We start from the raw sequence: 12,232 nt of genomic DNA, 5'->3' as shown, positions 1-12,232 counted from the left end.
ATTTTAAAAATATTTTCAAAACTAGTCCGTTTAGCCCCGCCACCATATATGGCGGGGCAAGTGAATAGTACCCCGTCATACATGGCGGCGGAGTCAAGGTGTCACCTGGCCTGGCACCTCTAGGGGCCTGCTGACGTGGCGGGATACGTGGCAAAGTGTACCCCGCCACCCATCATGGCGGGTTAGGCAACCCCGTCGTCCATCAAAGCGGGGCATGGAGCAGCACCCGCAGACGATGTACAGTCTTGTTTAGTTCAAAAAAATTTTGGAAAACAGTTACTGTACCACTTTTTCGTTTGTATGTGACAAATATTATTCAATTATAAACTAATTAGGCTTAAAAGATTTATTTTGCAAATTACAGATAAATTGGGCAATTAGTTTTTTATTTTTATCTATATTTAATGCTTCATACATATGTCCAAAGATTCAATGTGATAAAAAATCTAAGAACTAAACAAGACCGTAGACCAGCAGCCTATGCTGACGGGCAACGCCCTGGCACATGCGCGATGTCAGGCTTGTTTAGTTCCCAAAAGATTTTATAAAATTTTTCAGATTCTTTGTCACATCGAATATTTAAACGCATGCATAAAGTATTAAATATAGACGAAAATAAAAACTAATTGCGCAGTTTGGTCGGAATTGACGAGACGAATCTTTTAAGCCTAGTTAGTCTATGATTGGACGATATTTATCAAATACAAACGGAAGTGCTACAGTATCAATTTCCAAAAAAAATTTGGAACTAAACAAGGCCTTATTGGAGGATGCAAGAGACAGAGTGAGAGAGCGCGAGCGGGGTCAGCTCGTGGCTTTTGGTGAGCCTCGACATACCCCGCCATGATCCATGACGAGGTACTTCTAACCCGCCATGATCCATGACGAGGTACACGTCAACAGCTCTTGGTGCTGCATGTCACGTGGCAGCTGTACCCCGCCGCCATGCATGGCGGGGTACAGTTCATTTGTCTCTCCATGCATGGTGGTGGGGCTAAACGGCCTAGTTTTAAAAATATTTTTGAACCCAGGTCAAATTTGAAATATGTTTCGAATTTGAAGTAAAAATAAAAAAAAATCACTGTGGCGAGCTGCAAGGGATTGGCCTACTACTGAAAGCCCAAGTTTGGTTTTGGTAATTAATGACACCAAGTTGCTAATGCCTTGTGTTTAAGTGATTTGAGTTAGGCATAGCAACACATGTGATGAAGGTGCTTGGTAGCATGGAAAGGTGGCCACATGACTACAAAGAGATGAAGCTTGATGTGGAGATCATGATGATAGACGAGGAGCAAAGTGATCAAGGCAAAGGTATAAACATAGGGTTTTACTTTTGCCGGTCTAAGATGAGTAGAGAAGTGATTGAACGGGTTTAGGATAGATAGCCGACTATCAAGAGGGGAAATCACGGTTGTCTCTCGAATCAAGTGCTACTAGGTCTACATCTTGAGCATATGCATTAGGATCTAGTAAAGTGCTAACTTAACTCCTTTGGGAAAATGTTTGTGAAAAGCTAACACACATGCACTTTGGTGGTGGACACTTATTGGTGTTAGTAAATTTGCAAAGGAGGTGGAGTTCCTAGGGTTGAGAGGGGTTTGGGTTCCTCTCTCCCTCCCGCCGGGTTTAGGATTTAGGGTCAAGCACACCGGACTCTGAGGCCAGCGTCCGGTGTGCTTGATCCTGCTAGGGTTGAACACCGGACGCACGCTGAGAGCGTCCGGTGGTTAGCGTCCGGTGTGAGGGCGTTTTGCGACCCTCTCTGCGCATGGGTCCGGTGAGCACCGGACGCTACGGTGCTTAGCGTCCGGTGACCTTGCGTTTTGCGACCCTCTCTGCGCATGAGTCCGGTGTGCACCGGACGCGTCCGGTGTGGACTTGCAGAGCATCCGGTGATCCGCAGGTGACCGTTAGGATCTGACACGTGAGATTTAGGACGGACACGTGGCCAACTCCAGTGCACCGGACGCAGGAAGTCGAGCGTCCGGTGCTCACTTAGTAGCGTCCGGTGCCCCCGTTTTCAGCCCAGTGAAAACAACCAACGGCTAGTTTCTTTGAGGGGCTTATAAATAGAAGGTGGTCGGCATTGGAAGTCGCTCTCTTGCACATTTGATTACTTGAGACATACATTGAGCTAGAGAACACTCCCTCCACTCATCTCCTTGCTTGATTGCTCATCCTAGTGAGATTGAGTGAGATTCAAGTGCATTGCATTGAGAGTTGCATCTAGTGGCACTTGAGCCTTGAGTTTGCTGCGGATTTCTTGTTACTCTTGGGTGTTTCCCGACGCCCTAGACGGCTTGGAGCAGCGGTGGTGTTAAGCTCGTGATTGGAGATTGTTTCGAGCCTCACCAAGAGATTTGTGAGGGGTTCTTGAGCCTTCCCCGCGGGAGATCGCAATTGGCTACTCTAGTGGGTTGCTCGTGGCTTGGAGGATCCCCATCTTGTGAGTGGATGTGCGGCACCCGCTGAGGGTTTGGCTTTGGATTGCCAATTAGCTCGTGATCCATCAAGTGGGTGTATCGCCACAACGAGGACTAGCTTGCAAGGGAAGCAAGTGAACCTCGGTAAAAATCTTGTGTCATCTCTTGCCGAGGATTCTCTTATAATTGTGATTGTTTGATTGGCTATATTTCTACTCTACAACGTTGGTATAACAATCACTCACCTCTCCTTTATTTATGTGCTTATCTTGTGTAGGAGTGTAGCAAGCTTCTAGTTGTGCTTTCTTGTTGTAACTAGTGTTTAGCTTTCTTGCTAGACTTGTGTAGGTGGCTTGCATAGCTTAGTTGTGCTAGTGCTAGAATAGCTTCGCCTTTTGTTTTACTAATCAACTTGTCTAGTTGAAGTTTGTAGATTTTTAAATAGGCTATTCACCCCCCCTCTAGCCATTTGGACCTTTCAACTACTTCAATGGACCGTTGTCAATCTTTCACTTCTACTGGGTGCTCTGCTTAGGCCTTGTTTAGTTCACCAAAAAGTTTTCAAGATTTCTCATCACATCGAATTTTGTGACACATGCATGAAACATTAAATATAGACGAAAACAAAAACTAATTACACAGTTTAGCTGTAAATTACGAGACAGATCTTTTGATCCTAGTTATTCCATGATTAGATAATATTTGTCATAAACAAACGAAAGTGCTACAGTACCGAAACTTTTCACTTTTAGGAACTAAACAAGGCCTTACTAGTATTGTCCTCCATCTCTTCTAGCATACTGTCCTCCATCTCTTCTGGTAGATATTTACTTCGGCCTTGTTTAGTTCACTCTGAAAACCAAAAGGTTTTCAAGATTCTCCGTCACATCGAATCTTGTGGCACATGCATGAAACATTAAATATAGACGAAAACAAAAACTAATTACACAATTTAGCTGTAAATCACGAGACAAATCTTTTGATGCTAGTTAGTCCATGATTGGATAATATTTGTCACAAACAAACGAAATTGCTACAGTACCAAAAACTTTTCACATTTCGGAACTAAACAAGGCCTTCAGCTCAATCAGCTTGGTCAAAGCTCTGCATAGTGTTCTTGTCAACCTGTCGCTACCCAATTGGCTGGCGCAGTTATACGACACTTCTCAGGTATATGAAGTCATGAACTAGTGCAAAGTAGTAGACACAGTGGCTTGTACTAGTATGTGCCACAAAGTATAAAGAATGATGCGCGTGCGTGTCATATTTCAGTGAAGCTACATTAGTCTAGACATGTCCAAAGATTAATATAACATTCATGTATTTTTATGTCAAGACATATTAGATCACTAGCTTGATGTAATTAAGAGAAGCTGTTTTTTTTTACAATATTAGTTATTTGTTAAAAAGGCAGGTCCTTACATCTATCTACAGGTGATGGGTAATTTGAAATATAAGTGGATAGTTCAGTCTTTCTCATCAGCATAGACTTTCGTATTAAATTGGTTGGTCCATACAACTTAAGCGAGTAGGTGCGGCCCTTAATAATCTTGTCACGATCTAACCTACTGACTAAACTAATGAAGTATACTGGGGCTACATTAACTTATTGTTACATCACGAGCAAGACCTGAACCTGACAATATGCACATGAAAATTGCTCGGTCTTGCAGCTTGGTTCCTTATATTGAATCCAAGGCTGGCTTCTGGACCAGCACCAAAGTCATTAGCAGCAACAGTTCCCATCCACAGAAGCGCACATCAAAGAGGGGGAACTAAGCCATGGAGGCCACGGCGCTGAGCTTGGGCAAGTCTGTGCTGGATGGAGCTCTTGGCTACGCCAAATCCGCTTTAGCGGAGGAGGTGGCCTTGCAGCTCGGCGTCCAGCGCGATCATGCTTTCATCAGGGAGCTTGAGATGATGCGAGCTTTCCTGAGGGCCGCACATGACGAGCGAGGCGACCACCAGGTGCTCATGACCTGGGTGAAGCAAGTCCGCGACGTGGCCTATGATGCCGAGGATATCCTCCAAGATTGTTTGGCTCATCTCAAGAAGCCATCATGGTGGCGCCGCCCTAGCACGCTGCCGGAGAGGCGCCGCATCGCCAAGAAGATGAAGGAGCTGAGAGCCAGAGTTGAGGACGTCAGCCAGAGAAACCTGCGCTACCAACTGGTCAAGAGCGCCGGCTCCAAGCCTGAAGACGGCACTGAGGTAGCCGGTGCAGCAGCAATGTCAGGCATGGAGGAAGCACTGCGGCAGCAGAACAAGTCCAAAGCGGATCTCATTCGACTGGTCAACAAGAAGGATGAGGAGCTTAGAGTAATCGGTGTATGGGGAACAAGTGATCTTCTTGGGGAGAAATCCATCGTCAAGAGAGCATATGATGGACTCAAAAGGGACAGGAAGTTCCAATACCACGCCTGGATCAGTATGGTGCGGCCTCTCAGTACAACAGCGATTCTGCAAGACATTGTGATGCAGTTCGCTGTAGATTCCCTCGAGGGAGAAAATAAGAAACATATATCAGCTCCTCATGAAGCTCAAGATCTGCGGAGATTGTGGGTGGCCAAGGAAGATGATCTGGCTGACGAGTTTAGAAAATTCTTGAATGAGAAGAGTTACCTGATTGTGGTTAATGGCCTATCCACTATGGATGAGTGGGACCAGATCAGAACATGCTTCCCGACTAACAAGAAAGGAAGTCGACTCCTAGTGTGCACACAGCATGTAAAAATTGCAAGCTTGTGTGTTGAGCCATCCACTCTGCTGCTACCAGAGCACAAGCAATTGTTTCCTGATAAAGCCCTCTATGCTTTCTACGACAAGGTAATATTCAGATCTCTAAAATATTCTTGTTTGATCTAGTTCAGCTTCTCACATAACTAAATAAATGTAATGAACTTAGTTTTTTTTTATAAATGCAATGAACTTAGTATCTACTCTGTCCATTCCAAATTGTCAGTCATTTCAGCTTATGCACCTAGATATACACTATGTCTAGAACTCTAGATACATAGCAAAAACTATGAATCTAAAAATGCCAAAATAACTTACAATTTGGAACGGAGGGAGTACCTACCAGACTTTTTGCACGTCTTGATTAAGAGACTGCTTCGTGTTATAGATCTAGTATGGTTGAAGAAAGGAATTTACATGGAATAGAAAACTATTACATAAACATTCATTTCCATTTTTTTTTAAAAAAAAAACATGACCTAAACATTGCCTTGTGAAATACAAAGCAATACATAACTTGTGTTTGTACTTTAGGGTTTACAAGATCCGTGTTCAGGGGATCCGGGGCCTAGCTCAACCACAAACACTCCTGATGATTCGGGAGATGGAAAGTATCTCACACGCATGGTGACAAATGTAACTGCTTTTAAGGAATCTAAGCTCATCGGGCGACAGAGCGAAAAGTCACAAATTCTCAAGTTGATGTCAAATGAACTTAGCCAAGATTTCGAGGTCATCACAGTATGGGGAATGGGTGGTCTTGGCAAAACCACACTAGTTAAAGATGTCTATCAAAGCCTAGAGCTCAACGCTATGTTTGACAAGCGTGCCTGTGTCACAGTAAAGCGACCTTTCAATCATACAGAAATTCTTAATAGTTTGGCTGAGCAACTGAGTAGCCAGAAGCAATGGAACCCTGACATTTTAGAAGGAAAAAAATACTTGATTGTTCTTGATGATTTATCTACCACCAAAGAATGGAATGATATACAGAATCATTTCCCTAGAATGGTAGCAGAAAGCCGAATCATAGTCACCACAAGGTTAAATGAAATTGCTCGGCATTGTTCGTCGAAGCCAACACATATCATGGAGCTCAAAATCCTAGAAGAAAAAGATGCACTTGACCTCTTCACAGAGAAGGTATTTTTAGCTTAAACTCATTATAATTAGTCAAAGAATGGTTGAGAATTGCTATTTGTGAATCCTCCAGTTCTTTCTTTCTCTCTCCAGTCAATGTTATTATACACAGTACTTGCTCAAACTGATTTATGTATATTAAAATAATTAACTAGTAAGAGTACTACCTAGCTTGAAAGGACCTTTTCAAGTCCATAAAGCCTAAAAGCAACTAATTATGCAGTTTACCTATGTTCAGGTGTTTTGGGAGCAGTTTATCATGCATGTCTCAAATAATATAATACATACATTTACCTTTAAGAGCAAAAAAACCACATTGTACAGTAATCACCTTAAGGGCAAAATAAGAAATAGTAGTATGCTACGTTACATGGATACGTCACTGGGACCTCGTATCGCGTATCGGATACGTATCCGATACGGATACGCGTCGGATACGCCGCCGATACGTGTCCGCAGAGTATCCGTTTTTTTCTTTTTTCACGAATATTGGATACGTGGTCTGATACGTATCCTCATCACCGATACGGCCCAGCCGAACAAAAGTACCTTGTCCTGTCCCCGACGCCCTAGCCGGCTGGCCTCCCGATTCCCGCACGCCTCGCGCCGCAACCCTGCGCCTCGCCCGCATCCCGCCGCATCGTGTGCGCCAGCCGCCGGCGACTGGCTACGAGCCTCTGCCTCTTCGCTCGCCGTCGACGAGCCTCCGTCCCGGCTCGCGGGTTGCCAGCGACGAGTTTCCGCACCTGCAACGTGCCCCTGCCCCCTCACGCAGCATCCTGTCCACTCGTCCCCAGTCCCCACGCACGGCGCCCTGGGGAGCACCTATTAGTCCGCTACAGACCGCGATGCAGGGGGGAGATGCATGGAAGAGGACGATTCGGAACTCAGCAGCGAAGCTAGCTTCCGCCGATCTCCCATGAGTACACTCCCTTTCCATTCTTGATGTACTCTACTTCTCTACTTGTTGCTTCCATCTAGATGGCCTCTGCAAATTTCAGCAGTGCTGGCGCAACACGCAAGTGCTAGTCCTAGTCCGCTAGTCGTAGCATAGGATCCACTAGCCACAATCATAACAGATACAATCCTGTTTCCTGACTTCACTCTCCTCATCTCTTGTGAAATTAAGAAACCTACAAGCTGATCTGGTGATGTATCATATATGATTGTATGTACTATAAACTAAGAATTAGTGATTACTAAAATTCTACACTTCCACAATTTTAGTTTACATTATTATTTATTTTATTTATTAAAAAAAGTAAAACGTATCCGCGTATCATGTTTTTTGAGAAATTGTCGTATCCGTGTATCCGTATCCTTCCGATACCGATACGCGTATCCGTATCCGTGCTGCATAGGTAGTATGTATCCCTTCGTTGCAAAAAAAAAAAAAGGTTCAAAGATCAGCATGATGCCAGCTATGAACCAGCAGTAATCAACTTTTCTCTGTTTTTTTAGTTAGCAATGATAATGGCAGAAACTTTTATATTACATAATTTGTTCTACATAACAAAGAATATGCATTTTATAGGGTGATATCTGACTTATGGTGGGTCTAAAGCAAGTGACAGACATTTGTCTTGAGAGTAATAGTTTTAATGTAGCATATGGTCTTGTAAAAGAAACTAGACCAACAGCTAAACAGCATATAATTTTTTTAAAAAAAAACACACACAACCTAGCTTGAAAGGGCCTATTTTCATGTCCATATAAGTACAAGCTACTAATTATGCTGCAGTTTACCTATGTTCAGGTATTTTGAGAATAGTTTATCATGTGCCTCAATTAATAAGAGTGTAAAAACCTTAGGTGTGTGTGTTGTGGTGGGGGTTTTTTCTATTGGCTATTTGAGCCTTCTTTATCCTATCTTAATGCAATGATACGCAGCCCTTCTGCGTATTCCGGAAAAAATGTGTCTCAATTAATATAATGCAGACATTTACCTTTAAGGTAAAAAACAACATAATGTACAGTAATCACTTTAAGGGCAAAAAATAAGACATATATGCATCCCTCAATAGCTCTGTTATATGTGCTGAAATCTGAATCAATTTCAGGTATTTGGGAAGATTACAAATTTAAATGAGGAGTGCCCTGAGTTGTATGAGGTGGCTGAATTGATTATGAAGAAGTGCAAAGGACTTCCCCTTGCAATAGTGACCATAGGTGGCTTCTTGGCCAAGCAACCGAAAACTCCTATGGAGTGGAAAAAATTGAATTCACATATTAGTGCTGAGTTGGAAATGAACCAAGGGCTCAGAAATATTAAAAATGTTCTTAATAAGAGCTACGATGGTTTACCTTATCATCTGAAGCCTTGTTTCTTATATCTGTCTATCTTTCCTGAAGACCAAGATATTAAACGAAACCGCTTGGTGCGCCGGTGGATTGCTGAGGGTTACTCGACAGAGGTGCTTGGTAAGCCTTTGATAGAAACAGCTGAGAGCCACTTCATGGAACTCGTTGATAGGAGCATGATTCTACCAAATAAAACAACATATTTCAGCAAAAAAGTAATAAACTCTTGTCAAGTCCATGATCTCATGCGTGAAATCAGCATCTCAAAGGCAGCAGAAGAAAATCTTGTATTCAGGCTGGAAGAAGATTGCAGTTCAAACACAATTGGGACGGCACGCCACCTTACTATAAGTGCCAATTGGAAGGGAGACGAAGCTGATTTCGAGAGCATGGTGGATGTGTCTCGTATACGATCGCTAACAGTGTTTGGAAAGTGGAGGCAGTTTTTCATTTCTGACAAGATGAGGTTCCTGCGTGTTTTGGACCTGCAAGACACCAAGGGTCTATGCAATCATCACCTTGAACATATTGGGAAGCTTGTTCACCTAAGGTATCTTTCTCTAAGAGGTTGTCTAGGTATCTATCACCTTCCAGACTCTGTGGGTAACATGAGGCAACTCCAAACACTAGATATTAGATTAACATGGATTGCCATGCTGCCAAAGACCATTGTCAAACTTAAGCAGTTGCAGTATCTTCGCATTGGTGGCTTAAGAACTGATCGTGTTTATTTCCTTGATAGACTGAAGAGTAAGTGTGTGGCATTTTGCTCATGTCATCAGCCTACATACTATGATAGTGATATGGAGGAGACCTGGTGTGATAGGTGCACTAAATGTTGGTATGTCGTGATGCCTGGCCTAGCGACGCCTTCTGGAAGTGGTACTCCTGTGCCGAGAGGTGTGGGGAATCTGAAGGCCTTGCGCACACTAGGTGTAGTGGACATCGGAAGTGGGAACGCCCAAATAAAGGAAATAAAAAGGCTTACTCAGTTGCACAAGTTGCAGGTCACTGGTATCAACAAGAAAAATTGGCAGGAGTTCTGTTCCACTCTTGAGTCTCTCAGCTGCCTGGAATCATTGTCAATGTCTTCATCAGGGCTTAATGGTAGTTTACGTTGCCTTTCGGATGCCGTATTCTTGCCTCCCAATAACCTCCGTACCCTCATGCTGTTGGACGATCTGGGCAAAATGCCTGCATGGATCATGCACCTGCGGAACCTTGCGAAGCTGAGACTGATGTGTACCCATCTAACGGATTCTGATGGCACCATGCAACTCCTTGGCAATCTACCAGACCTAGCCATCCTAAGAGTAGACAGTTACACATTTGAAGTCGAAGGGCTCTGTCTCAATTTCCTACCGGAGGCATTCCCTAGTCTAGTGGCGCTGCAGCTGTGTAGCGCACACAGAAGAGCACGCGGAAGTGAGATCAAATCTGTGGAGTTTAAAGAGGGGACAGCGCCTAAGCTTGAGGTGCTGAGGTTTACATATCGTCGCGATGTAGTAATCAATGATGGGTTGTTTTCTGGGCTAGCATCCCTCCCAGGCCTCAAGAAATTTGAGCTGGGCATCCACAGCTTCGAAGGCAAGGAAGGATTCGTGGAACATGTGCGGGCCCAGCTTGCCCTGAATCAAAACCAGCCTGTTTTGACAAAAGCATGGTAATTTCTCAAGCGCCACTGCAAAAACTCCAAAATCCTCGAAGTTCAAGGGCTCTGTCTCAATTTCGTGGCAGAGGCATTCCCAAGTCTAGTGGCTCTGGAGCTTTCTAATTCTAGTGCACAGACAAGCGCAGACAGAGGTGAGATCAAATCTGTGGAGTTCAAAGAAGGAGCAGCACCAAAGCTTGAGGTAATCAGGTTTATATATCACTGGGGTGTAATAATCAATGATGGGTTGTTTTCTGGGTTGGCATCCCTCCGAAGCCTCAAGAAATTTCACCTGGTCACCGACAGCTTCGAGCGCAAGGAAGCATTGGTGGAATATGTGCGAGCCCAGCTTGCCCAGAATACAAACCGGCCCTTTTTGATAAAAGGATGGTAATTTCTGTAGCACCACTGCAAAAACTCAAAAATTCTTGATTTATCACAGCAGGATTCGTACCTTCTATATATGCAATTTTGTTTGAACAATCCATGCCCCTGTCAGTTTTCTATTTCTCCTAGTACTCCTGTAGTAGTGAACCGGCCACATGTCTGTATGTGAACAATTCTGAATCCCTACGGTTGATGTCATGTCAGTATCCTGAGCACTGAGTGTGTGACAGTGCGTGTGCTGCCTGTGTCCCAACTCCCAACTCGAATTTCAGCCTCTGTTGCCTTCGGCTTGGTAATTGTACCTGTAGTACAAAGGCTGATGCCTTAAGGGATTGCATAGTGCATTCTATTGGCACACCAATATCTGATACTGTTCTTTACGATGAAATCAGATTGAGGCATTTAGCGTGCCCGGCAAGTGAAGATTTCTGTGCTTCCTGCCCCGGTGATTTTCAAGTTTGTTGCATGGGCAACAGTAGTTTCTTTTAACAACCACAAAAGCATGCAATTCCTTGTGTGGCACCCACGTATGTATATATATTTTAAATCTTCCTATTGTAGGAATAACATGAAAATTCTAAATTCTTAGTTTGCTTTTTTAACAATACAAGCTATACCAAGAGAATAACATGATCACCAAAACATGACTAGGTATTGCAGCCTGAACCTAAATAAAATTCATGTGTCTTGTACAACCATCTGCTTGCCTCGCGCACGACGCCCCGTAGTTGTGTCACCGGTTACGAAACCCTGTCACTAACTTTTTTTTAACCCCTACCATTTAACTGAATCATATCTTTAAACTTGTACTTGACACATGGACGAAAGATAAGAAGGACTCAAATTTCAAAAAAGAAGAAGAAGAAGAACAGCGCAGGACTATATGGGCCGGATGCAGAGAGAAATTACTAAGCGGCTCGTGGGCCGTGACAGTGAATCGCAGACGCGTCCTATTGCAGTTGCATGCGACAGGTACTGTTGTTTCCGGAGATTATTTGCTAATCTCATTTCGCCGACCAACAGATGGACAACCGTGCGTACCTTGATCGCTGGGCGTACGCGTACGCATACGCATACGCGTATCTTTGTCTACATACTCCTATATAAAGTATACATGTAGCCGTCAATTCATCAGCGTGGAAAACTGGAACTGATGCCATCCACTCATAGGCTGCCGTTCTTGCTGACAGATGCGCCATGCATCATGTCAGTGTCACCCATACGAATGTTTCACGGCAAATTAAACGGTTGTCAAGCTCCCTTCCCATTACAGTATCTGGTAGGAGTTGCTGTGGGTGCATGTCACTTGAGGCAACATCAGAATCAGACCAGTCCTTCCTTGTCGTCCATACATCTGTCATCTGAATTAATAGTTCTCATTCAGAGCCGTTTTCAGCAGCAAAGAATCAGAAAAGAAACAGCCCATGTATGCAAACATTTGGGTCCTTAATTAATTGGTTTCACTGAAAAGTCACGAGCCTTAGAAATCTCTGTGGCTGGTATGGTCCACACGAACCTTCTTCTTAATTAGACTATAAGCTGTGGCAATTGGTGAGCCATTTGGTAGTAGTCAGTTCTCATGTCCATATTGGAG

General features: G+C 43.8%; 1 protein-coding gene across 1 annotated transcript; it reads left to right on the top strand.

Annotated features, from left to right (window-relative positions):
• Positions 4,088–10,816, top strand: LOC8076622 (disease resistance protein RPM1). The gene is made up of 3 exons (XM_002443426.2): positions 4,088–5,249; positions 5,694–6,302; positions 8,360–10,816. Exons 1-3 carry the CDS (start codon positions 4,206–4,208, stop codon positions 10,265–10,267), a joined length of 3,561 nt encoding a protein of 1,186 aa, XP_002443471.2. The 5' UTR covers positions 4,088–4,205; the 3' UTR covers positions 10,268–10,816.

Source organism: Sorghum bicolor, chromosome 8 (assembly GCF_000003195.3).
Source record: "Sorghum bicolor cultivar BTx623 chromosome 8, Sorghum_bicolor_NCBIv3, whole genome shotgun sequence".
NCBI lineage: Eukaryota > Viridiplantae > Streptophyta > Magnoliopsida > Poales > Poaceae > Sorghum > Sorghum bicolor.
Note: the sequence above shows the minus strand (reverse complement) of the source record. Positions and strands in the feature narration are given on the sequence as shown.

What these genes read in the sequence shown, in the direction of transcription:
- LOC8076622 (XM_002443426.2), top strand. Translation starts at nt 4,206, where the DNA reads ATGGAGGCCACGGCGCTGAGCTTGGGCAAGTCTGTGCTGGATGGAGCT. An exon ending in TCTATGCTTTCTACGACAAG is followed by an intron (nt 5,250 to 5,693) that starts GTAATATTCAGA and finishes TTTGTACTTTAG; the next exon opens with GGTTTACAAGATCCGTGTTC. An exon ending in TTGACCTCTTCACAGAGAAG is followed by an intron (nt 6,303 to 8,359) that starts GTATTTTTAGCT and finishes AATCAATTTCAG; the next exon opens with GTATTTGGGAAGATTACAAA.